This window comes from Pseudophryne corroboree, chromosome 5 (assembly GCF_028390025.1).
Source record: "Pseudophryne corroboree isolate aPseCor3 chromosome 5, aPseCor3.hap2, whole genome shotgun sequence".
NCBI lineage: Eukaryota > Metazoa > Chordata > Amphibia > Anura > Myobatrachidae > Pseudophryne > Pseudophryne corroboree.
In genome coordinates, this window is record NC_086448.1 from 407307837 (window position 1) to 407335064 (window position 27228).

At 49.0% G+C, this 27228-nt stretch overlaps 1 protein-coding gene across 6 annotated transcripts in view; it reads right to left on the minus strand.

The window, feature by feature from the left end:
* Positions 1-27228, minus strand: part of MARCHF6 (membrane associated ring-CH-type finger 6) — an 845067-nt gene that overhangs the window by 487554 nt on the left and 330285 nt on the right. For all 6 annotated transcript variants that reach the window (XM_063922758.1, XM_063922754.1, XM_063922757.1 and 3 more), the window contains one exon: positions 23995-24163. In XM_063922758.1, coding sequence (XP_063778828.1) covers positions 23995-24163 — 169 coding nt within the window. The remainder of the gene's footprint in view (positions 1-23994; positions 24164-27228) is intronic.

The following is a 27228-nucleotide window of genomic DNA, read 5'->3' on the forward strand; positions in this document are numbered from 1 at the left end:
ACCACGCAACATATTTTCTCCAAATGCGGTGATAATGTTGTGCAGTCACCTCCTTCCTGGCTTTAACCAGTGTAGGAATGACCTCTTCTGGAATGCCTTTTTCCCTTAGAATTCGGCGTTCAACCGCCACGCCGTCAAACGCAGCCGCGGTAAGTCTTGGAATAGACACGGTCCCTGCTGAATCAGGTCCCGTCTTAGAGGTAGAGGCCACGGATTTTCCGTGAGCATCTCCTGAAGTTCCGGGTACCAAGTTCTTCTTGGCCAATCCGGAGCCACGAGTATCGTTCTTACTCCCCTTTGCCGTATAATTCTCAGTACTTTGGGTATGAGAGGCAGAGGAGGAAACACATACACTGACTGGAACACCCACGGTGTTACCAGAGCGTCCACAGCTATTGCCTGAGGGTCTCTTGACCTGGCGCAATACCTGTCCAGTTTTTTGTTGAGGCGAGACGCCATCATATCCACCTTTGGTTTTTCCCAACGGTTCACAATCATGTGGAAGACTTCTGGATGAAGTCCCCACTCTCCCGGGTGTAGATCGTGTCTGCTGAGGAAGTCTGCTTCCCAGTTGTCCACTGCCGGAATGAACACTGCCGACAGTGCTATCACATGATCTTCCGCCCAGCGAAGAATCCTTGCAGCTTCTGCCATTGCTCTCCTGCTTCTTGTGCCGCCCTGTCTGTTTACGTGGGCGACTGCCGTGATGTTGTCCGACTGGATCAACACCGGCTGACCCTGAAGCAGGGGTTTTGCCAGGCTTAGAGCATTGTAAATCGCTCTTAGCTCCAGTATATTTATGTGAAGAGACATCTCCAGGCTTGACCATACTCCCTGGAAGTTTCTTCCCTGTGTGACCGCTCCCCAGCCTCTCAGACTGGCATCCGTGGTCACCAGGACCCAGTCCTGTATGCCGAATCTGCGGCCTTCTAACAGATGAGCACTCTGCAACCACCACAGAAGAGACACCCTTGTCCGTGGCGATAAGGTTATCCGCTGATGCATCTGCAGATGCGATCCGGACCATTTGTCCAGCAGATCCCACTGAAAAGTTCGTGCGTGGAATCTGCCGAATGGGATTGCTTCGTAAGACCCACCATCTTTCCCAGGACTCTTGTGCATTGATGCACAGACACTTTTCCTGGTTTTAGGAGGTTCCTGACAAGTTCGGATAACTCCTTGGCTTTCTCCTCCGGAAGAAACACATTTTTCTGAACCGTGTCCAGAATCATTCCCAGGAACAGCAGACGTGTTGTCGGGGTCAACTGAGATTTTGGAAAATTCAGAATCCACCCGTGTTGTTGCAGCACTACTTGGGTTAGTGCTACTCCGTCCTCCAGCTGTTCTCTGGACCTTGCCCTTATCAGGAGATCGTCCAAGTAAGGGATAATTAATACGCCTCTTCTTCGCAGAAGAATCATCATTTCGGCCATTACCTTGGTAAAGACCCGAGGTGCCGTGGACAATCCAAACGGCAGCGTCTGAAACTGATAATGACAGTTTTGCACCACGAACCTGAGGTACCCTTGATGTGAAGGGCAAATTGGGACATGCAGGTAAGCATCTTTTATGTCCAGGGACACCATAAGTCCCCTTCTTCCAGATTCGCTATCACTGCTCTGAGTGATTCCATCTTGAACTTGAATTTTTGTATGTACAGGTTCAAAGATTTCAGATTTAGAATAGGTCTTACCGAGCCGTCCGGCTTCGGTACCACAAATAGCGTGGAGTAATACCCCTTTTCCTGTTGTAGGAGGGGTACCTTGACTATCACCTGCTGAGCAAACAGCTTGTGAATGGCTTCCAATACCGTCACCCTGTCTGAGGGAGACGTTGGCAAAGCAGACTTTAGGAATCGGCGAGGGGGAGACTTCTCGAATTCCAACCTGTAACCCTGAGATACTACCTGCAGGATCCAGGGGTCCACCTGTGAGCAAGCCCACTGCGCGCTGAAATTCTTGAGTCGACCCCCCACCGTTCCCGAGTCCGCTTGTAAAGCCCCAGCGTCATGCTGAGGGCTTTGCAGAACCCGCGGAGGGCTTCTGTTCCTGGGAAGGAGCTGCTTGCTGCCCTCTCTTACCCTTTCCTCTGCCTCGGGGCAGATATGACTGTCCTTTTGCCCGCTTCTTATAGGACCGAAAGGACTGCGGCTGAAAAGACGGTGTCTTTTTCTGTTGGGAGGGGGTCTGAGGTAAAAAGGTGGATTTCCCGGCAGTTGCCGTGGCCACCAAATCCGATAGACCGACGCCAAATAATTCCTCCCCTTTATACGGCAATACTTCCATATGCCGTTTGGAATCCGCATCACCTGACCACTGTCGTGTCCATAAACTTCTTCTGGCAGATATGGACATCGCACTTACTCTCGATGCCAGAGTGCAAATATCCCTCTGAGCATCTCGCATATAAAGAAACGCATCCTTTAATTGCTCTAAAGTCTGTAAAATACTGTCCCTATCCAGGGTATCAATATTTTCAGTCAGGGAATCCGACCAGACCACCCCAGCACTGCACATCCAGGCTGAGGCGATGGCTGGTCGCAGTATAACACCAGTATGTGTGTATATACTTTTTAGGGTAGTTTCAAGCCTCCTATCAGCTGGATCCTTGAGGGCGGCCGTATCAGGAGACGGTAACGCCACTTGTTTTGATAAGCGTGTGAGCGCCTTATCCACCCTAGGGGGTGTTTCCCAGCGCGCCCTAACCTCTGGCGGGAAAGGGTATAATGCCAATAACTTTTTTGAAATTAGCACTTTTCTATCTGGGTTAACCCACGCTTCATCACATACATCATTCAATTCCTCTGATTCAGGAAAAACTACAGGTAGTTTTCACCCCCCACATAATACCCCTTTTTGTGGTACTTGTAGTATCAGAGATATGCAAAGCCTCCTTCATTGCCGTGATCATATAACGTGTGGCCCTACTGGAAAATACGTTTGTTTCTTCACCGTCGACACTAGATTCAGTGTCCGTGTCTGGGTCTGTGTCGACCGACTGAGGTAAAGGGCGTTTTACAGCCCCTGACGGTGTCTGAGACGCCTGGGCAGGTACTAACTGGTTTTCCGGCCGTCTCATGTCGTCAACTGATTTTTGTAATGTGCTGACATTATCACGTAATTCCATAAACAAAGCCATCCATTCCGGTGTCGACTCCCTGGGGGGTGACATCACCATTACCGGCAATTGCTCTGCCTCCACACCAACATCGTCCTCATACATGTCGACACACACGTACCGACACACAGCAGACACACAGGGAATGCTCTATTGAAGACAGGACCCCACTAGCCCTTTGGGGAGACAGAGGGAGAGTTTGCCAGCACACACCCAAGCGCTATAATATATATGGGAACAACCCTATATAAGTGTTGTATCCTTATAGCAGCTTAATATAGTAATATCGCCAAAAAAAGTGCCCCCCCTCTCTGTTTTACCCTGTTTCTGTAGTGCAGTGCAGGGGTGAGTCCTGGGAGCCTTCCTCACAGCGGAGCTGAGCAGGAAAATGGCGCTGTGTGCTGAGGAGAATAAGCCCCGCCCCCTATTTCGGCGGGCTCTTCTCCGGAGTTTGTGAGATCTGGCAGGGGTTAAATACATCCATATAGCCTCAAGGGCTATATGTGATGTATTTTTTAGCCATAAAAAGGTATTATACATTGCTGCCCAGGGCGCCCCCCCAGCGCCCTGCACCCTCCGTGACCGCTGTGTGAAGTGTGCTGACAACAATGGCGCACAGCTGCAGTGCTGTGCGCTACCTCAGGAAGACTGAAAAGTCTTCTGCCGCCTGCTTCTGGACCTCTTCCATCTTCTGCATCTGCAAGGGGGGTCGGCGGCGCGGCTCCGGGACCGGACTCCATGGCTGGGCCTGTGTTCGATCCCTCTGGAGCTAATGGTGTCCAGTAGCCTAAGAAGCCAATCCATCCTGCACGCAGGTGAGTTGACTTCTCTCCCCTAAGTCCCTCGATGCAGTGAGCCTGTTGCCAGCAGGACTCACTGAAAATAAAAAACCTAAAAACTTTTTCTAAGCAGCTCTTTAGGAGAGCCACCTAGATTGCACCCTGCTCGGACGGGCACAAAAACCTAACTGAGGCTTGGAGGAGGGTCATAGGGGGAGGAGCCAGTGCACACCACCTGATCCTAAAGCTTTATTTTTGTGCCCTGTCTCCTGCGGAGCCGCTAATCCCCATGGTCCTGACGGAGTCCCCAGCATCCACTAGGACGTTAGAGAAAAAAGTGTTTCTCCCGGAGGAGAAGGCCAAGGAGTTGTCATCTCTAGTCAGAGACCTCCTAAATCCAAAACAGGTGTCGGTGCACCACTGCACGCGAGTCCTGGGAAAGATGGTGGCTTCTTACGAAGCAATTCCATTCGGAAGGTTCCATGCAAGGATCTTTCAGTGGGATCTGTTGGACAAGTGGTCCGGATCGCATCTTCAGATGCATCGGCTGATAACCCTGTCTCCAAGGACCAGGGTGTCGCTGTTGTGGTGGCTGCAGAGTGCTCATCTTCTAGAGGGCCGCAGATTCGGCATACAGGACTGCGTCCTGGTGACCACGGATGCCAGCCTTCGAGGTTGGGGGGCAGTCACACAGGGAAGAAACATCCAGAGACTATGGACAAGTCAGGAGACTTACCTACACATAAATATTCTGGAACTAAGGGCCATTTACAATGCCCTAAGTCAGGCAAGACCCCTGCTTCAACACCAGCCGGTGCTGATCCAGTCAGACAACATCACGGCGGTCGCCCATGTAAACCGACAGGGCGGCACAAGAAGCAGGATGGCAATGACAGAAGCCACAAGGATTCTCCGATGGGCGGAAAATCATGTGTTAGCACTGTCAACAGTGTTCATTCCCGGAGTGGACAACTGGGAAGCAGACTCTCTCAACAGACACGACCTCCACCCGGGAGAGTGGGGACTTCATCCAGAAGTCTTCCAAATGATTGTACACTGGTGGGAAAGGCCACAGGTGGACATGATGGCGATCCGCCTCAACAAAAAGCTAAAAAGATATTGCGCCAGGTCAAGGGACCCTCAGGCGATAGCTGTGGACGCTCTGGTAACACCGTGGGTGTACCGGTTGGTGTATGTGTTCCCTCCTCTGCCTCTCATACCCAAGGTACTGAGACTAATAAGAAGGAGAGGAGTAAGAACTATACTCATTGTTCCGGATTGGCAAAGAAGAGCTTGGTACCCAGAACTTCAAGAAATGATCTCAGAGGACCCATGGCCTCTGCCGCTCAGACAGGACCTGCTGCAGCAGGGGCCCTGTCTGTTCCAAGACTTACCGCGGCTGCGTTTGACGGCATGGCGGTTGAACGCCGGATCCTGAAGGAAAAGGGCATTCCGGAGGAAGTTATCCCTACGCTTATTAAAGCTAGGAAAGAAGTGACCGCAAACCATTATCACCGCATATGGCGGAAATATGTTGCGTGGTGTGAGGCCAGGAAGGCCCCAACGGAGGAATTTCAGCTAGGCCGATTTCTGCACTTCCTACAGTCGGGGGTGACTATGGGCCTAAAATTGGGTTCCATTAAGGTCCAGATTTCGGCTCTATCGATTTTCTTCCAAAAAGAACTGGCTTCACTACCTGAAGTTCAGACATTTGTTAAGGGAGTGCTGCATATTCAGCCCCCTTTTGTGCCCCTAGTGGCACCTTGGGATCTCAACGTGGTGTTGGATTTCCTAAAGTCGCATTGGTTTGAACCACTTAAAACCGTGGAACTAAAATATCTCACGTTGAAAGTGGTCATGCTGTTGGCCTTGGCTTCGGCCAGGTGTGTGTCAGAATTGGCGGCTTTGTCTTGTAAAAGCCCTTATCTGATTTTCCATATGGATAGGGCGGAATTGAGGACTCGTCCCCAATTTCTCCCAAAGGTGGTTTCAGCGTTTCATTTGAACTAGCCTATTGTGGTGCCTGCGGCTACTCGTGACTTGAAGGACTCCAAGTTGCTGGATGTAGTCAGGGCCCTAAAAAATAAGATTTTACTCACCGGTAAATCTATTTCTCGTAGTCCGTAGTGGATGCTGGGACTCCGTAAGGACCATGGGGATTAGCGGCTCCGCAGGAGACTGGGCACAACTAAAGAAAGCTTTAGGACTACCTGGTGTGCACTGGCTCCTCCCACTAAGACCCTCCTCCAGACCTCAGTTAGGATACTGTGCTCGGAAGAGCTGACACAAATAGGAAGGATTTTGAATCCCGGGTAAGACTCATACCAGCCACACCAATCACACCGTATAACTCGTGATACTATACCCAGTTAACAGTATGAAATATAACTGAGCCTCTCAACAGATGGCTCAACAATAACCCTTTAGTTAGGCAATAACTATAAACAAGTATTGCAGACAATCCGCACTTGGGATGGGCGCCCAGCATCCACTACGGACTACGAGAAGTAGATTTACCGGTGAGTAAAATCTTATTTTCTCTAACGTCCTAGTGGATGCTGGGAACTCCGTAAGGACCATGGGGATTATACCAAAGCTCCCAAACGGGCGGGAGAGTGCGGATGACTCTGCAGCACCGAATGAGCAAACTCTAGGTCCTCCTCAGCCAGGGTATCAAACTTGTAGACTGTTGCAAAAATGTTTGAACCCGACCAAGTAACAGCTCGGCAAAGTTGTAAAGCCGAGACCCCTCGGGCAGCCGCCCAAGAAGAGCCCACTTTCCTCGTGGAATGGGCTTTTACAGATTTAGGGTGCGGCAGTCCAGCCGCAGCATGTGCAAGTTGAATCGTGCTACAGATCCAGCGAGCAATAGTCTGCTTAGAAGCAGGAGCACCCAGCTTGTTGGGTGCATACAGGATAAATAGCGAGTCAGTTTTCCTGACTCCAGCCGTCCTGGAAACATATACTTTTCAGGGCCCTGACTACGTCCAGTAACTTGGAATCCTCCAAGTCCCAAGTAGCCGCAGGCACCACAATAGGTTGGTTCACATGAAAAACGGATACCACCTTAGAAAGGAATTGGGAACGAGTCCTCAATTCCGCCTTATCCATATAAAATACAGATAAGGGCTTTTGTATGACAAAGCCGCCAATTCTGATACACGCCTGGCCGACGCCACGGCCCACAGCATGACCACTTTCCACGTGAGGTATTGTAGCTCCACGGATTTAAGTGGCTCAACCCAATGCGACTTCAGGAAATCCAACACCATGTTGAGATCCCACGGTGCCACTTGAGGCACAAACGGGGGCTGACTATGCAGCACTCCCTTAACAAAAGTCCGAACTTCAGGCAGTGAAGCCAGTTCTATTTTGGAAGAAAATCGATAGAGCCGAAATCTGGACCTTCATGGAACCCAATTTTAGGCCCATAGTCACCTCTGACTGTAGGAAGTGCAGAAATCGACCTAGCTGAAATTTCTCCTTTGGGGCCTTCCTGGCCTCACAGCACGCAACATATTTCCACCATATGCGGTGATAATGGTTTGCGTTCACTTCTTTCCTAGCTTTAAATAGCGTAGGGATAACTTCCTCCGGAATGCCCTTTTCCTTCAGGATCCGGCGTTCAACCGCCATGCCGTCAAACACAGCCGCGGTACGTCTTGGAACAGACAGGCCCCCTGCTGCAGCAGGTCCTGTCTGAGCGGCAGAGGCCATGGGTCCTCTGAGATCATTTCTTGGAGTTCTGGTTACCAAGCTCTTCTTGGCCAACCCGGAACAATGAGTATAGTTCTTACTCCTCTCCTTCTTATTATTCTCATTACCCTGGGTAAGAGGCAGAGAAGGGAACACATACACCGACTGGTACACCCACGGTGTTACCAGAGCGTCCACAGCTATCGCCTGAGGGTCCTTGACCTGGCGCAATATCTTTGTAGCTTTTTGTTGAGGCGGGACGCCATCATGTCCACCTGTGGCCTTTCCCAACGGTGTACAATCATTTGGAAAACTTCTGGATGAAGTCCCCACTCTCCCGGGTGGAGGTCGTGTCTACTTCACTTCCTTCAAACAGGAGTGACTTTGGGCCTAAAATTAGGGTCCATAAAGGTCCAAATTTCGGCTTTATCCATTTTCTTTCAAAGAGAATTAGCCTCTCTTCCTGAAGTACAGACTTTTGTGAAGGGTGTGCTGCATATTCAGCCTCCCTTTGTGCCTCCGGTGGCGCCTTGGGATCTTAACGTGGTGTTACGTTTCCTCAAGTCACCTTGGTTTGAACCACTCAAAACTGTGGAGTTGAAATACCTCACGTGGAAAGTGGTCATGTTGTTGGCATTGGCTTCGGCAAGACGTGTTTCAGAATTGGCGGCTTTATCACATAAAAGCCCAAACTTGGTTTTTCACGAGGATAGGGCAGAGTTGAGGACTCATCCTCACTTTCTGCCAAAAGTGGTCTCATCTTTTCATGTGAACCAACCTATTGTCGTGCCTGTGGCTACACGGGACTTGGAGGATTCCGAGTCCCTGGATGTGGTCAGGGCTTTGAAGATTTATGTGACCAGAACGGCTAGAATCAGGAAGACTGAAGCTCTGTTTGTTCTGTATGCGGCCAACAAGGTTGGCACTCCTGCTTCAAAGCAGACTATTGCTCGCTGGATCTGTAATACGATTCAGCAGGCGCATTCTACGGCAGGTTTGCCATTGCCTAAATCGGTTAAGGCACATTCCACTAGGAAAGTAGGCTCTTCTTGGGCGGCTGCCCGAGGGGTCTCGGCACTGCAGCTGTGCCGAGCTGCTACTTGATTGGGGTCAAACTCCTTTGCAAAGCTCTATAAGTTTGATACCCTGGCTGAGGAGGACCTCCTATTTGCTCTGTCGATGCTGCAGAGTCATCCGCATTCTCCCGCACGTTTGGGAGCTTTGGTATAATCCCCATGGTCCTTACAGAGTCCCTAGCATCCTCTAGGACGTAAGAGAAAAAAAGATTTTAAACCTACCAGTAAATCTTTTTCTCGCAGTCTGTAGAGGATGCTGGGAGCCCGTCCCAAGTGCGGACTACTTCTGCAATACTTGTATATAGTTATTGCTTAAATAAGGGTTATGCTATAGTTTATCGGTTGAACCGAGGCTATGTTGTTGTTCATACTGTTGACTGGGTAGTGTATCACAAGTTATACAGTGTGATTGGTGTGGCTGGTTTGGATCTCGCCCTTAGATTTACAAAAATCCTTCCTCGTACTGTCCATCTCCTCTGGGCACAGTTTCCCTAACTGAGGTCTGGAGGAGGGGCATAGAGGGAATAGCCAGTGCACACCCAGAGTCCAAAGCTTTCTTAAAGTGCCCTATCTCCTGCGGAGCCCGTCTGTTCCCCATGGTCCTTACGGAGTCCCAGCATCCTCAAGGACGTTAGAGAAATATTCTTATTAAATACTTTGTTCTTTACATAGTTGAATGTGCCGACAACAAAATCACACAAAAATTATCAATGGAAATCAAATTTATTTACCCATGGAGGTCTGGATTTGGAGTCACACTCAAAATTAAAGTGGAAAAACACACTACAGGCTGATCCAACTTTGATGTAATGTCCTTAAAACAAGTCAAAATGAGGCTCAGTAGTGTGTGTGGCCTCCACGTGCCTGTATGACCTCCCTACAATGCCTGGGCATGCTCCTGATGAGGTGGCGGATGGTCTCCTGAGGGATCTCCTCCCAGACCTGGACTAAAGCATCCACCAACTCCTGGACAGTCTGTGGTGCAACGTGGCATTGGTGGAGGGAGCGAGACATGATGTCCCAGATGTGCTCAATTGGATTCAGGTCTGGGGAACGGGCGGGCCAGTCCACAGCATCAATGCCTTCGTCTTGCAGGAACTGCTGACGCATTGCAGCCACATGAGGTCTAGCATTGTCTTGCATTAGGAGGAACCCAGGGTCAACCACACCAGCATATGGTCTCACAAGGGGTCTGAGGATCTCATCTCGGTACCTAGTGACAGTCAGGCTACCTCTGGCGAGCACATGGAGGGCTGTGCGGCCCCCCAAAGAAATGCCACCCCACACCATTACTGACCCGTTGCCAAACCGGTCATGCTGGAGGATGTTGCAGGCAGCAGAACGTTCTCCTTGGTGTCTCCAGACTCTGTCACATGTGCTCAGTGAGAACCTGCTTTCATATGTGAAGAGCACAGGGCGCCAGTGGCGAATTTGACAATCTTGGTGTTCTCTGGCAAATGCCAAACGTCCTGCACGGTGTTGGGCTGTAAGCACAACCCCCACCTGTGGACGTCGGGCCCTCATACCACCCTCATGGAGTCTGTTTCTGATCGTTTGAGTAGACACATGCACATTTGTGGCTTGCTGGAGGTCATTTTGCAGGGCTCTGGCAGTGCTCCTCCTGTTCCTCCTTGTACAAAGGCAGAGGTAGCGGTCCTGCTGCTGGGTTGTTGCCCTCCTACGGCCTCCTCCACGTCTCCTGATGTACTGGCCTGTCTCCTGGCAGCGCCTCCATGCTCTGGACACTACACTGACAGACACAGCAAACCTTCTTGCCACAGCTCGCATTGATGTGCCATCCTGGATGAGCTGCACTACCTGAGCCACTTGTGTGGGTTGTAGACTCCGTCTCATGCTACCACTAGAGTGAAAGCACCGCCAGTTTTCAAAAGTGACCAAAACATCAGCCAGAAAGCATAGGAGCTGAGAAGTGGTCTGTGGTCACCACCTGCAGAACTCCTTCTTTATTGGGGGTGTCTTGCGAATTGCCTATAATTTCCACCTGTTGTCTATTCCATTTGCACAACAGCATGTAAAATGGATTGTCAATCAGTGTTGCTTCCTAAGTGGACAGTTTGATTTCACAGAAGTGTGATTGACTTGGAGTTACATTGTGTTGTTTAAGTGTTCCCTTTATTTTTTTGAGCAGTGTATTATTATTGTAAATTATTTATTATTGACTCTCTAGCGTGGCCTCTTTTTTGTTCTAGAGATTTCTCTGCCAACTGAGACCTGTACAGATAAGTCTCTGGGGTTTGTCACAACTGAGTCAATATTATTATTATTAGTATTATTATTAGTTTATATTATTATCCATTCGCGCCAATAGGTATTTGTATTGTGTTTAAACAGGTAAAATAGTGACCTAAGGAGAAAGGAAATATGATAAAGAGTGGTGAGATTTATATACCAGCACACCACTAACATATAACAACCAGCAACGGCTGGTAATAGCAGCTGAACATAAACCACATAACAAGAACCTGCAGAAAAGTCAACCGAATGAGGCGGGCACCCAACAACCCTTATGGACTACGAGAAAAGAATTTACCAGCAGGTAATTAAAATCCTATTTTCTCTAGTATCCATAAGGGATATTGGGGAATCTAGTACGATGGGGACGTCCCAAAGCTTCCAGAATGGGCTGAGACTGCTGCAGCACCGCCTGCCCAAACTGGGTATCCTCTTTGGCCAGGGTATCAAACTTGTAGAACTTCACAAAAAAGTATTTTTCCCCGACCAGGTAGCAGCTCGGCAAAAGTTATAAGGCCGAGACTCCACGGGCAGCCGCCCAGGAAGAACCCACTGATTTCGTAGAGTGGGCCTTCAGAGACTTAAGAACAGGTAAGGCTGCTGACACATAGGCCTGTTGAATAGTAAGCCTAATCCAACGAGTAATGGACTGCTTTAAAGCAGGACATCCCTTTTTCTGCGCATCATAGAGCGCGAACAAAGAATCAGTCTTTCTGACCCAAGCCGTTCTCTTGACATAGATCTTCAAGGCTCGCACAGCATCCTATGCCTCCGGAGGAGAAGCACCAGAACTGGACGGAATCACAATAGGCTGATTCAAGTGAAATGCAGAAACAACCTTCGGCAGGAACTGATGCCTAGTCCAGAGCTCTGCTCTGTCCTCGTAAGAGACCAAGTATGGACATTTACAAGACAAGGCCCCCAATTCTGAGACACAATGAGCATAAGCCAAGGCCAGTAACACCACAGTTGTCCAGGTGTGGTACTTGGTACTACCATCAAAGGTTCAAACCAGGAGGACTGTAGAAAATCACTACATTCAGATGTTAGGGTGCCGTAGGAGGCACAAAAGAAGGATGGATGTGGAGTACCCCTTGCAAGTATGTCTGAACTTCTGGCAATACTGCCAATTTCTTCTGAAAGAAAATGGAGGGGGTTGAAATCTGGACCTTAATGGAACCCAGACGTAAGCCTTTATCCACACCTGCCTGCATGAAACGTAAGAAACGTCTCTCCTCCAGATAGGATGATAGAATTTTGACGTCACCGGTTTTCTTGCCTGGACCATGGTAGCAATAAGTTTTTGGAAAGGCCCTTGTGAGCTAGGATGTTCCGCTCTACCTCCATGCCATCAAACGAAGTCGACGTAAGTCCGGGTAGACGAACGGTCCTTGTTGAATAAGATTGCTCCTTAGTGGCAGAGGCCAAGGGTCTTTGACGGACATGTCCAGAAGACCCGCGTACCACGCCCTCCGAGGCCAATCCAGGGCAATCAGAATTGCCTGAACTCTTTGATTCCTGATTCGCTTTAGCACCCTTGGGAGAAATGGAATCGAAGGAAACAGGTAGACCAGCCAGTAAGGCCAAGGCGACGCCAGTGCATCCACTGCCCTCGCCCGAGGGACCCTGTTTCACGAGCAATACAAGGGAAGTTCCTAGTTGAGACGAGAAGCCATCATGTCTGTCTATCTGCGGGCAGCCCCACCAGTTGATGACCTGCTGGAACACCTGATGGTGGAGCCCCCACTCCCCCAGGTGGAGATCGTGACGACTCAGTAAGTCCTCTTCCAAGATGTCCACTCCCGGAATGAAGATTACCAACAGAGCTTTTGCAATTCTTTATGCCCAGAGGAGTATCTTTGACACCTCTCGCATGCAGGCTCTTTTTTGTCCCTCCTTGTCGATTGATATATGCCAGTGCAGAGGAGTTGTCTGAATGTACCTGAATCGTGTGATCCCTGAGCAGAGTAGAGGCCTGAAGCAGAGCATTGTAGATCACACAAAGTTACAGAATGTTGATTGGAAGGAGGCTTTCGTGTGCGGACCACCTGCCCTGGAGCTGCGCCCCTTGGGTGACAGCTAGACTCGTATCAGACGTGAGGAAGGTCCAATTCTGAATCCAGAAACTCTGGCCTTCCTGAAGATTGGAGGACTGCAGCCACCACAGGAGGGAAATCCTGAGCTGAGGTGACAGCCGAACCATCCGTTGCATCTGTAGATGCGATACGGACCACTTGCTAAGGAGATCCTATTGAAATGTTCTGGCAGTGAACCTCTCATATTGGATCGCCTCGTATGAGGCGACCATCTTTCCCAACAATCTTATGCAAAGATGGATTGACACTCGAGTAGGTCGGAGCACCATGCGGAACAAGTAGGCTGAGCGCTCGGTGAATGGTGGTGTAAATGATTGTCAGCAGCAGCTGAAAAAGGGGAAAGCCAATCCCTAAGAAATGCAATATGAACAACAAAAACCAGGTTGCGCTTGACAGTCGAAAAAATATGAAAATTTATTGTAATAAAAGTATTTACAACAATTCTCCCAGGAGTATAATAAAAACAATTCAATATGAAATAATAATCTGCTCAAATAGAATACCCCTGAGCTTTGGTAATTAATTAATTAATTAGAAGGTGCTTTCTATGCAAAGAGTGCCTAATGCTGTTTAATGTGGACTACCAATGATTAGAAAGGAATCGGTAACATCAATAGTGAACTAAAAAGTGAACTGCAGGTCTGTATACAGAAAAATAAAAATGAACTCACTTAATCCGTGTAAACAAAGTCCCAAAAAAAGGTCTTACATCTATAGCAGCACGTGACAGTTCAAATGATCTTTAAATGATGTGAAATCTTTAATAAGTAAATAAACAGTGTCAGAGTGATATAGAATGAGACTGTGCAAATACACAATTACCCACTGTGATGATGACAGCAGAGAGAGCCCGGAGTGATGTCTTCTCGGTCAGCCGCTATGCCCCTGCATGGGGACGGGAGAGCAGGGTCCGCACTAAGCCGCCGGGCCAAGATGGAATGCAGCCCTAAACGCTGGCAGCTGATGCTGGTAATTCCCGGACGGCTAAGCTGTTACCTGTGCGGCCCGATGTCAGCGGGCTCTCACCAATAGCGGCACGACGGGACTTCCATGGGCAGCTCAGAAGGAGCCTCTCTGTTGTTCAACTGTGCAAAGGTGAGATGATGATGGAGTCACAGGGTGTCTGCAGTGTTTGTAAACTGCAGTCAAACACACTGGTAGTGATGCTGTGGTAACTGAAATTTCACACAGAGCTCCAGGTGGGCTTTGCTAAGGAGCACAGCTGCAGTAATGAGATGACTCCAATAGCCGGTGTCTAGCTGTGAGCTGAATTATGAGCAGCCTCCGTGGCCGTGCTTGTGCTGCAGCTTATCCTTAGTGATAGAATAGTCTCAGGGGTATACAGGAATGAGGGAGAATAACCTGTATCCTTAACGCGTTTCAATGCCAGCAGGGCGTCTTTTTCCAAAAGGCAGGTATCACGGAGCACCATGCAGACCATCTCCTTAAGTGTTCTCGCCTTGTCCTCTGGTAGGAACACCTTCTGGGCCACAGTATCCAGCAACATCTCCAGGAACAGGAGCCACAGAGTCAGCTCCAGGTTGGACTTCTGTAAGTTGAGGATCCACCCATGGTGTGACAGAAGTTGGATAGTGCAGTTGATATGGAGCAATAAAAGCTCCCTGGATCTTGCCTTTATCAGAAGATCAATGACCCCCTGGACCCGGAGTTGGATCATCATTCTCCACCATCACGGTCGTGAATACCCTCGGAGCTGTAGACAGGCCAAACGGCAGTGCCGGGTATTGGAAGTGATCGTCCAGAAGGGCAAACCGCAAGTACGTCTCATGAGGCGGCCAAATCGGAATATGGGAGGTATATGCATCCTTGATATCCAAGGAGACCATGAATTCCTGTTCGTCGAGTCCCGCAATCAGGGATTCCATTTTGAACTTGAACACCTTCAAGTAAGGATTCAAGGATTTTAGATTCAAAATGAGTTACCAAACCGCCCGGTTTCGGCACCAAAGACAGGTTGGAGTAAAACCCCTTGCCGCATCGCGGTATTGGACCTGGAACAATGACGTGGGACTGCACCAACTTTTGGATGGCCTGTTGCAACGTAACTTGCATATCCTCCAAAGCTGGTAAGCGGGATTTGAAAAATCGTTGGGGAGAACTGTCGAACTCCAGCTTGTAGCCCTGATAAATGAGATTTCTGACCCAAGTACCCTGGTAGGAAGTCTCCCTGACGTGGGTGAAGTGACGCAGTCGAGCTCCCAACTCAAGATCCCCTCGGGGTGGGCACAGTCATGCTGAGGCCTTAGTGGAAGCAGAACTGGTGGTCTGTTCCTGAGAGCTGGTGCTTGCAGGCTTTCTGGACTTACCTCTGCTGCCTGTAGTCGCATTGGAGGCCCCTCTGGCCTTAGATCGAAATTTGTGAGACCGAAAGGATTGGACGGACGGCCCCGGGTAGAAGCGTCACGCCGGCGTGGCCCCAAAGGGGAGAAAAGTGGATTTCCCAGATGTCATTTTAGAAATCCAGGTATCTAATTTAACCCCAAAGAGCCATTCCTCAGAAAAAGGGGAGGGATTCCACTATACGTTTGGATTCTGCGTACGCAATCCACTGACGCAACCACAAGGCCCTGCGCAACAAAACTGCCATGACAGAAGTCCTAGCATTAATATTCCCCATTGCCTTGAGTGAATCAAAGAGGACACGTGTAGTGTCCTGAATGTGTTTTAGGGGGGTCACCATAGTGACCAAGGGCATATCCCCCGAGAAGCCCCCTTGAATTTGAATGGGCCATAAATGAATGGCATGGGTCATCCAGCCACCCGCAATAACCGGCCTTTGTGATACACTGCTGCCATGCATGCCAATAGATTTGATTGTAATCTCTATTTTTCTATCCCCAGGATCGTTCATGGTAAAGGAGCCTGGGGCAGGCAGCACCGCCATTTTGGACAGACGAGAGACCAACACATAAACCCCTGGGGGTTCCTCCCAAAATTTCCAACCATCAGTAGCAAATAGGAAAATGCGCAAAAAAATTTTGGACACTTGGAATTTTTTGTCTGGATTTTTCAGGCCCAGCTTGAATAGGTCATCTAACTCTGCAGAATCAGGGAAAGTGACATTAGGCTTGTTTTGTATACAGAAAAATGACTGCTGTGACGCAGCGTCCTCTAGGAGGGAGCTTTAACACGTCCCGTATAGCCAGAATTAGGGGTTCAATACCCTAAGCAGAATCGGGATCCCCACTAACAGGATCTAAGTAATCCCCATTCTCCTGTATATCCTCATCTGTATCAGAGAGAGTAGAGCAGGTAACCCACGCTTCTGTGGACCTGCATGAGAGGGGGAGCTGTGCTGCATCTGCGCTAGCAGCTAAATCTGCAACAGTCTGTTGTAGTAGCTGAGTTTTCTGTACATTAGCAGTGAGCTCTGATGTAGCTCCGTCCCCTCCAATAGAGCCCGAGCTACAGTGATAGATTATACTGGCAAAGTCTCCATTTAGCTTAAAAAAATCACAACAAGTGCTAGTCAAAGCGTATTTGTGCCAGTAAACATGGAGGATCTTATTGGGACCCCCCTTCCCCCCCTGGGAGGGTCCCGTACGCCGCACCCATGGTCAGCCGCACTGTGAACCAGGGGACCCCATAGCAGAGCCCACGGTGTGTACTCACCACCAATGTCACCTTCAGGCAGCGTTAGGGATGTGCGGCGTGCTGCGACTGTGACAGCCAAGCGGCTTTGGACATCGTAAGGCCGGTGACCATCCCTCCCCACCCCCAACTCCCATGGTTCAGGTATGCTGTTGCCCAAACAGCTAACCGAAAATGACAAACATAAAAAAAGAAATTGAAGAAAACTCTGGAGCTCAGGGATGTGCATCCTCTCCTGGGGGAACTTTTTTCTAAACTGCCTGTGGGAGGGGGCATAGAGGGGAGGAGCCAGACACCAAGTTGAAGAAATTTTAAGTGCACCAGCTCCTTTGGACCCTGTCTATACCCCATCGTACTAGATTCCCCCAATATTCCTTATTGATGTTAGAGAAATAAACAAATAGATGAAAATAAAAGGAAATCCGAACCTTCAAAAGTCGGACGACCTCGGGCGCAATGGGCCTCAGAGGCCAGCAGGGTCACTAATGCACCCCACACAGGTGTCTGGAAAACTGACTAGGAGGGGTTTCGAACAGCACCAAGATAGGAAGGTACTGGGGCGTTGCTTGGATCGTCATGGAGCAGCTGTGTGCAGCCCTAGCTCTCCACGAATATCCTGGATTCCCATCAGTTGTGCCCCAGCCCGTGGATCCTGCTCCCTACTAGCTGGCCCCTGAATGTGTACTGCCCCTGCTCTTATAACCTCGGTGAGCGGCGCGGTTCTGCAGCTACGGACCCTCCAGCGTGACGCCCGGCTCCCTGCCGGAGCTCCGGAAGCAGGCGCGTGACGGCGCGTCCGGAGGTGTCGGTGCGCTGGTTCTCTGGCTGGGAGGCTGCAGAGGAGGAGGCCCTATCATCTGCTGGGTCCGGTGGGTTATATGTCCTGGGCCCCGCTGCGGTGGCGCTGGAGACCGGGCGCGGGTGAAAAAGCCCGCAAAAAAACGCCATTTTCAACCCTGCTGCTCCTTCACCCCCTGTGGTGCTGTGCTGTAGCTGCGGATACCATTCTCCCTCCTGGGCTTAATACTTATTTACAGGGCTGTACAGGGACAGTGCCCTTTAAGTTTGGATTGACTATATTTCACTGAAACCTGCTGCCTTATACTAGCTTCCTGTTATCCTGCAGGGGCAACCTCTCTGCCCACGACTCTGCTCTCCTTTTGCAGCATCACACACCTGCTTCCTATTTGCAGTGTGCCCACATACTTGTTTTGTTATCTTGGTGTGCCATCTCTGCCCGGCCTGGGCAGCCCTGACCCCTGTGCTGAACCTACATTGATAGGGAACCTTTTTTTTTCTGTAATATCCCTAAGGTTCTGCCTTCCCGTCCAGTGATACAATGGTGAGGGGGGGACAGAGTGTGGCTAACGCTGCTGCGAAATTGGAGAAATTTGCCAGACCGCAGCAGACATCTACTTCGGCAAAGCGGGGTGATGCCGGCCCATCCTCACCAGCGGCCGAGGTGGACCCCTCCGACCCTGATGAGCAGGTGCATTCTACCAAGCAAATACTGCAGGCGATCTCTGCGTCCGAACAGAGGGTCACGGACCGGATTGGGCAAGTACAAATGGATGTTTCTCTGTTGCGGCAGGACATGCAGAAAATCCGAGAGTGTGTGGGTGAAACTGAACATCGAATATCGGCTCTGGAGGATGCTGCCCCACCCTTACAGTTGAAAGTGGCGGACCTGTCTACCCAAATGACATCTATGCAAGCTAAAATGTCAGATATAGAAGGGAGACTGCGGCGCAACAACGTTCGGTTTGTTGGGCTCCCTGAGAAAGCGGAGGGCACCTCCCCGGAGTCATTTCTTGAAGGTTGGCTTATTGATCTCTTTGGCAGGGAAGCATTCACCTCTCAATTTGCGGTGGAGCGGGCGCACAGGCTCCCGCCTAGGCCGCTGCCGCCGGGGGCCCCAGCTAGAACATTTATTGCACGTTTCCTGCACTTTAAAGACCATGACGCTGTGCTCCGTCTGGCCCGGACGCAGGGCTCTATCCAACTGGATGGACATAATATATCCGTATTTCCTGATTTTGCCCTGGAGGTGCAAAAGAACTGATCTCAATTTCTTCAGGTCAAGCGTTAGCTCCGGGACCGCAATATACAGTATTCTATGATGTTTCCAGCCAAGTTGCGGGTGGTGTTTAACAACACCACTCATTTTTTTACATCTCCTCAGGATGCTGGGGAATGGCTGGAACGACAACCTCGTTCTCCTCGATGATATGCTATTGCTCAGTTGTTGATTTAATTATTCTTCTACTGCTGTTTCCACCTATCAGATGCATATTCCTGTTAGTTTAAATGTAATGTGGGGATATGTGCGGTGTGGGGGGTGGAGGAGCGGGGCAGACTTGTGTTACTGTTAGCTGTGCATCGCTCTGATATAGCAGTGCTGGTCAGCCTCACATTACTCTATTGCTATCTGTTTTGTAATGGGGCATGTGCCTAGCTAGGGTTTTTTATTTTTTTTTCTCAGGGTTGGGGTACTATTTCTCCCTACACGATGTGGAGAGCTCTTGCCGAAGATACTGTAGGGGCTTTTCCTTGGGCTTTTTTGGTTAGGCCCATATCCCTTAGTTTGGTTACTTAGTGGGAGTTATGGGATCCAGGTATGCCTTAAGTTCGCGAGGTGATACAGGGTGGGTGTGGGGGGGGGTTAGTTTGTTTTTTTCTAAGCCATCATTTTTTAGTTCTGTGCGTACTTTGCTGTGATACGTTATTTATGTATGATATTGCTCTGTTTTCTTGTGTCTCCTGGGACGTAAGGGGCCTGGTTGCTCCTGTCCCTATTTACCGCTTGCTCAGCTTTGCTATGCTGCGTTGCCAGGTTGTGATGTATGTCTCTCTGTTCTATCCTGTCGCCCCTTTCCTCTATGATTTCTATGTCTGCTGTCTCTGAGGGGCTCCGTCTGCTCAGCTGGAATGTTCGGGGACTGAACGAAAAGATTAAAAGATCACTGGTTCTGACTCAGGTTAAAAAATACCAGGCGGACATAATTGGTCTCTGAAACTCATTTGCATGGAGGTAGGGTGTTGGCGCTTAAGAAACCGTGGGTTAGTCACGTGTATCATTCCACCTTCTCTAGTAATTCCAGGGGTGTTTCTGTATTTGTTAGAAGATCCGTACAATTTCACTTGGATGAGTGCGAAGCTGACCAATATGGCAGATACATCTTCTTACGAGCCCATATTAATAGCAGATTGTTTCATATTTAGGCCGTCTATGTCCCCCCGCCATATAACAATGAGGTTCACCGTCACGCTGCCCGTTCTCTGGCCCGGTCCCCGGCTACCCCTGTAATATGTTTAGGGGATTTTAACAATGTTATGGATAGTGTCTTAGACAGATGGAGGGAATCAGTTACTTCACCCCCTCCCTTGGCGTCCCCTACTCCGTTCGCGAGACTGGTGGAGGAGCTGGGGCTGGTGGATGTATGGAGATGTCGTAATCCTACAGCTAATCAATTCTCCTGTCATTCCGCTACCCATCATGCTTTCTCTCGTATCGACTTGGTTTTAGTTTCTCCTGGTTTGTCCCCGGATGTGCTGGCAGTGGACTATCTCCTTAGGGGTATATCGGATCACTCTCCTGTCTCAGTTACAGTCAATGTTGGTTGGGAGCAGGGTGCGAAAATGTGGAAACTTAATCCCTTTTGGCTAACTTTACTGGGGGAGGGTGCGGATCTGATTGCCGCTTGGGAAGGGTTCCAGGTAGACCATTTACTATACAGTGATCTGCCGCTGAAACATGATGCTTTTAAAGCGTTTCTGCGAGGCTCCTTTATTAAACGGATCTCAGAAGTTAAAGCGTTTAGTAAGAGGGAGGAGGTGCGGTTGGAGTCTCTGTGCCGGCAGCTGGAATCTCAATATCTTATTACCCATTTGCGATCTGATGAGCTGTTGTGGAGGAGCACGCAGAGCGAGTGGTCGGATTGTTTATTTGAGAAGTCCAGGCGTAGACTCCTGTTTGCGGGACATGAGCAGTATTTTCGGGCGGAGATGAATGGCAGTTACTTGGCCTTTCTGGCTCGGTCCGAATCCCCTAGAACTGTAATTCAATGTGTGAAAAATTCTGCTGGCCAAATGTGTTATTCTGGCTCAACGGTGACGGAGACGTTCCGTAGTTATTATTCCTCGCTTTATAATTCCCGAGCCAGTTACTCTGGGGATCAGCTTAGGGATTTTTTGGCTCAGCTGACCTTGCCGTGTCTGTCCCGGGAGAACTCTGGGACCCTGGATGCACCTATTACGCTGGAGGAGGTGGAGGCTGCGATCCTGTCTCTCCCGGCGTCTAAGGCGCCGGGATCCGATGGACTTCCGGGTGAAGTCTATAAAAAATACAGTAAATTTTTTGCCCCCTCTCTCTTAAAACTGTTTGATTTACTTTTAGAAGGAGGGACTCTCCCGCGCTCTATGGCCGAGGCCAATATAATTGTCCTGTTGAAACCAGGGAAAGATCCCCCTGCTCTCCGAGTCTTACCGGCCCATTTCCCTCCTCAATACAGATGTCAAGATACTGGCAAAAATCTTGGCATCTCGATTGAATTTGGTAGTCACAACAATAATTCACCCAGACCAGACTGGCTTTATGCCGGGTAAGTCCACTGCCCAGAATTTACGTAGATTGTTCTGTCATCTGCAGAGAGGTGATTTGGTGGGGTCGGACGTGGTGGTGGTGTCTCTTGACACGGCCAAAGCGTTAGACTCCGTGGAATAGAGGTATCTGTGGGGGGTGCTGGAGAAATTTGCCTTTGTCCCTAGATTTATTAGGTTTATCCAGTTGTTGTATTCCTTGCCTGTGGCCCGTGTGACGGCCAATGGTTTCACGTCTGAGATTTTTGCGTTGGGGAGGGGAACTCGGCAGGGTTGCCCCCTATCTCCTGCGTTGTTTGCAATTGCCGTGGAACCGTTGGCCGGCCAGTTACGCGCTAATGGCGGGATTAGGGGTGTTCGGGTTGGGGGTCACGTGGATGTAGTGGCGCTATACGCAGATGACATGCTTCTTTTTTTGCAGGACTCTGAAGACTCCCTACAAATTGTGTTCCAGGTAGTGGAGAATTTTGGTATCTTTTCCGGTCTGCTAAAAAATTGGGATAAGTCCCACATTTTTCCCATTTCTGGTCTTCTACCTGAAAATACACGGGGGGCACATCCTTTGCAATGGACATTGCAGTTCAAGTATTAAGGCATCTGGATTACTCCTATGGCACGTAGCTATGTGGCCCAAAACATAGACCCCATTTTAGCAACATTTAAAGAGAAGGCACATAGCTGGAGAAAATTACCGCCGTCTGTCCTGGGTCGGGTTCATTTATTTAAAATGGTGATGCAGCCAAAATTCCTTTATGTCCTACACAACTCTCCCGTCTACCTCCCCAAGAAGATCTTTACTGTTATTGAGGGCGTTCTGTCCTCATTTATATGGGGTGGCAGGCCGGCGCGAGTCTCTATCAGGACACTATGCAGATCTCAGCTTTCCGGTGGGGCAAGTCTCCCTGATCTCAGACTATACTATGTGGCGGCACAGCTGTCCCATCTGAGTGAATGGATTGGGGATTCTCTGGGCACAACAATGGGGGGGTTTCTGGCTGAGCGGACGGGGTGCTCTCCTGCTTTCTCCCTTTCTCCTCTTCAGCTTCTTCTCTCTGGTCTCTCAGCTTCTGGTTTGCCTCCCCTGTTACGTCAAGCCATGCTTATCTGGCGCTATGCGCATACTTTATATGACTGGGGGGGACACGATACCTGTACTCCATTGTGGTTCAATAGTGCATACCCTGAGCTATATGAGATGTCTTTAGATAATATATGGATTACTAGAGGAGTCATAGTACTGAATCAACTATACCATAATGGAGTGCTAAAATCATTTCAGCAATTGAGGATCGAATTTGACGTACCTAACACTGCTTTGTTCCGATATTTTCGGCTTAGGCATGCTGTGCAGACCCAGTTCCCCCACGGCCCACCACTGATAGTTGACTCACCTGTTAGGATGATGCTTACTTCTCTGAGCCACAGGGGGAAAATATCTACCATATATGCTGCTCTGAATAATAGAAGCTACCCCGATCTATTAAATAATCTTCGTACTAAATGGGAGACTGATTTGGGACCTTTGTCCAATGAGCAGTGGCTCCAGATTTTGGGTTCCCTTAAATACACTGTGCCATGTAGAAGATATAAGCAAGTTTTTTTCTATATTCTGCACAGGGTGTATCGTACCCCAGTCACTATGCAGAGGACTGGTCTTAGGGGGGACTCTAACTGCCCCAGGTGCCGGGCTGCTGATGCCGGATTCTGGCACCTGCTCTGGGATTGCCCTGAGATTTCCCTTTTCTGGCGTAAAGTGTGGTGTGATGTGACCATGACTGCTCCGTCCCTCCCTTCCTTAGATCCTGGTATATGCCTATTTGGATTAGACCTCGAGGAAACGCACTCTGTTTTACTGTACAAAATATGTCCTGTGTCTCACTACGCTGGCAGAGGTTATTATAGCTAGGGTCTGGTTCTCAGCTGATGTACCTAGGGTGGAGCAGTGGAGGGCGTTGGTGAACGAGGTAATTCGTCATGAGAGACATATGTATAAGATACGGGGTTCCACCTCTCGATTTACGGAGAGGTGGGATCGCTGATGTAGCACGTGGCTGGGCGGGTCGGTATCGAGCACTTGAGCGACATTCTTGATAATATTGATATTCTTTGTAATGGATATATGTGTGAAAAGAATCAACACGCACACCGAAACGTGAACTGAAAATGTCTGTTTATTGATGGCAGTTGTTACAGTTAATTTTACTGTTGTTTTTTTGTTATGTTTATGTGATGCAAAATTCAATAAAAATCACTTGATTAAAAAAAAAAAAAAAAAGATAGGAAGGTACTAGGAGGGACAGGACCCTGCGCCCCCTTGGGACGGTGAGGGGAGCGAGAACAGCTTTGCAGCACCTGCCAGGTCAACTGCGCCTGACTGAGGGTTAAAAGAAAACATTTAGCCATCATTGGTTTAAAGAATTTGCCCTCGTACTTTTCACAACTTACAGCCAAATGATCCTCTGACACAGTACAATTGGTAAATTTTTGACATATGTATTTACTTTGGGCCGGGATGGGGGAGATGGTGAGGCACCTTTTCGCTGTGGCTTTTGCAATTCTGATATGTTGTTTTATATATTATTATTGCAATAGACCTCAACATGATGGAGCTTATTGGTTCTATTGTATCCCATGTATAACACCATTGTCTGTAAACCTTGTAGTGTTAAATAATTTCACCATTGTTCTTTAGCATGCCTGTTTATGTGATACCTGATGTATCAAAAAAAATTGTTAGAAAAAATAAATAAATAAGTAAAGCCTTACCTCATTTTGCTGGCCCAAATCATTTAGAGGTTGTGGATGATTATGCTCCAGCCAATGAGGCGCTCCTCCATGGACTATTTGTTCTCTTAACCACACAAGACTTATAAATGCACAGAGTGTACAAGTAACAACAAAACACCCCTGCAAACAGTCTGCTAATAAATTTTCTCTGAAAAGAAAAAAAAAAGAAAAAAAGTAGAGATTAGTGGCAATCTGAAATTAGCTCACTATACATGCATAAGTATTATGTACAGCTAAACATGCGCAAAACATTTACACAGCGGTTTTTAAATTAACACACATCAAGTATATATTATTCTTAACTGCAAGGAGAGTTTGAAAATATTTGCAGGTCCTTAGAGCACTCAACAATAAACCATATTACTCCCATTCCTGTCCATCTGATCTAACCCCCTAATTCAAATCTGATCGCAGCAGCAAATTTGTTAGCAGTACGGCAAAACCATGTGCACTGCAAGGGGGGCAGATATAACATGTGCAGAGAGTGTTAGATTTTGATGCGGTGTGTTCAAACTGAAATTTAAATTTCAATGTAAAAAAAAAAGCAGCCAGTATTTACCCTGCACAGAAACAAAAAATAAGAATTTACTCACCGGTAATTCTATTTCTCGTAGTCCGTAGTGGATGCTGGGTACTCCGTAAGGACCATGGGGAATAGACGGGCTCCGCAGGAGACTGGGCACTCTTAAAAGAAAGATTAGGTACTATATCTGGTGTGCACTGGCTCCTCCCTCTATGCCCCTCCTCCAGACCTCAGTTAGGGAAACTGTGCCCGGAAGAGTTGACATTACTAGGAAAGGATTTGGAATCCAGGGTAAGACTCATACCAGCCACACCGTACAACTTGTGATAACCATACCCAGTTAACAGTATGAAAACAAGAATGAGCCTCATTAACAGATGGCTCATAACAATAACCCTTTAGTTACGCAATAACTATATACATGTATTGCAGAGAGTCCGCACTTGGGACGGGCTCCCAGCATCCACTACGGACTACAAGAAATAGAATTACCGGTGAGTAAATTCTTATTTTCTCTGACGTCCTAATGGATGCTGGGTACTCCGTAAGGACCATGGGGATTATACCAAAGCTCCCAAACGGGCGGGAGAGTGCGGATGACTCTGCAGCACCGAATGAGCAAACTCAAGGTCCTCCTCAGCCAGTGTATCAAATTTGTAGAATTTAGTAAAAGTGTTTGAACCCGACCAAGTAGCAGCTCGGCAAAGTTGTAAAGCCGAGACCCCTCGGGCAGCCGCCCAAGAAGAGCCCACCTTCCTCGTGGAATGGGCTTTTACCGATTTAGGATGCGGCAGTCCAGCAGCGGAATGTACAAGTTGAATCGTGCTACAGATCCAGCGAGCAATTGTCTGCTTTGAAGCAGGTGCACCCAGCTTGTTGGGTGCATGCAGGATTAAAGAGCGAGTCAGTCTTTCTGACTCCAGCTGTCCTGGAAACATATTTTCAGGGCCCGGACTACGTCCAACAACTTGGAAGCCTCCAAGGCACGAGTAGCCGCAGGCACCACAATAGGTTGGTTCAAATGAATAGCTGATACCACCTTTGGGAGAAATTGGGGACGAGTCCTCAATTCTGCCCTGTCCATATGGAAAACCAGATATGGGCTTTTACACGATAAAGCCGCCAAATCTGACACACGCCTAGCTGAAACTAAGGCCAACAGCATGACCACCTTTCACGTGAGATATTTTAACTCCACGGTCTTAAGTGGTTCAAACCAATGTGACTTCAGGAAATCCAACACCACGTTGAGATCCCAAGGTGCCACTGGAGGCACAAAAAGGGGGCTGAATATGCAGCACTCCCTTAACAAACGTCTGAACTTCAGGCAGTGAAGCCAGTTCTTTTTGAAAGAAAATAGACAGGGCCGAAATCTTGACCTTAATGGTACCCAATTTTAGGCCCATAGTCACTCCTGACTGTAGGAAGTGCAGAAATCGACCCAGCTGGAATTCTTCCGTTGGGGCCATTCTGGCCTCACACCAAGCAACATATTTTCGCCATATGCGGTGATAATGTTTTGCTGTCACATCCTTCCTAGCTTTCATCAGCGTAGGAATGACCTCATCTGGAATGCCCTTCTCCGTTAGGATCCGGCGTTCAACCGCCATGCCGTCAAACGCAGCCGCGGTAAGTCTTGGAACAGACAGGGCCCCTGCTGTAGCAGGTCCTGTCGGAGCGGCAGAGGCCATGGGTCCTCTGAGATCATCTCTTGTAGTTCTGGGTACCAAGTTCTTCTTGGCCAATCCGGAACAATGAGTATAGTTCTTACTCCTCTTTTTCTCACTATCCTCAGCACCCTGGGTATGAGAGGAAGAGGAGGGAACACATAAACCGACTGGTACACCCACGGTGTCACTAGGGCGTCCACAGCTATCGCCTGAGGGTCTCTTGACCTGGCGCAATATCTTTTTAGCTTTTTGTTGAGGCGGGACGCCATCATGTCCACCTGTAGCCGTTCCCAACGGTCTACAATCAGCTTGAAGACTTCTGGATGAAGTCCCCACTCTCCCGGGTGGAGGTCGTGTCTGCTGAGGAAGTCTGCTTCCCAGTTGTCCACTCCCGGAATGAACACTGCTGACAGTGCTAGCACGTGATTCTCCGCCCATCGAAGAATCCTTGTGGCTTCTGCCATTGCCGCCCTGACTGTTTACATGGGCGACCGCCGTGATGTTGTCTGACTGAATCAACACCGGTTGGTTTTGAAGCAGGGATTCTGCTTGACTCAGGGCATTGTAAATGGCCCTTAGTTCCAGAATATTTATGTGTAGGGAAGTTTCCTGACTCGACCATTGTCCTTGGAAGTTTCTTCCCCGAGTGACTGCCCCCCAACCTCGGAGGCTTGAATCCGTGGTCACTAGGACCCAGTCCTGTATGCCGAATCTGCAGCCTTCGAGAAGATGAGCACTAAGCAGCCACCACAGCAGAGACACCCTGGCCCTCGGGGACAGGGTGATCAACCGATGCATCTGAAGATGCGATCCGGACCACTTGTCTAATAGATCCCACTGGAAGATCCTTGCATGGAATCTGCCGAAGGGAATTGCTTCGTAAGAAGCTACCATCTTTCCCAGGACTCGCGTGCAGTGATGCACCGACACCTGTTCAGGAGGTCACTGACCAGAGATGATAATTCCTGGGCCTTTTCCTCCGGGAGAAAGACCTTCTTCTGTTCTGTGTCCAGAATCATG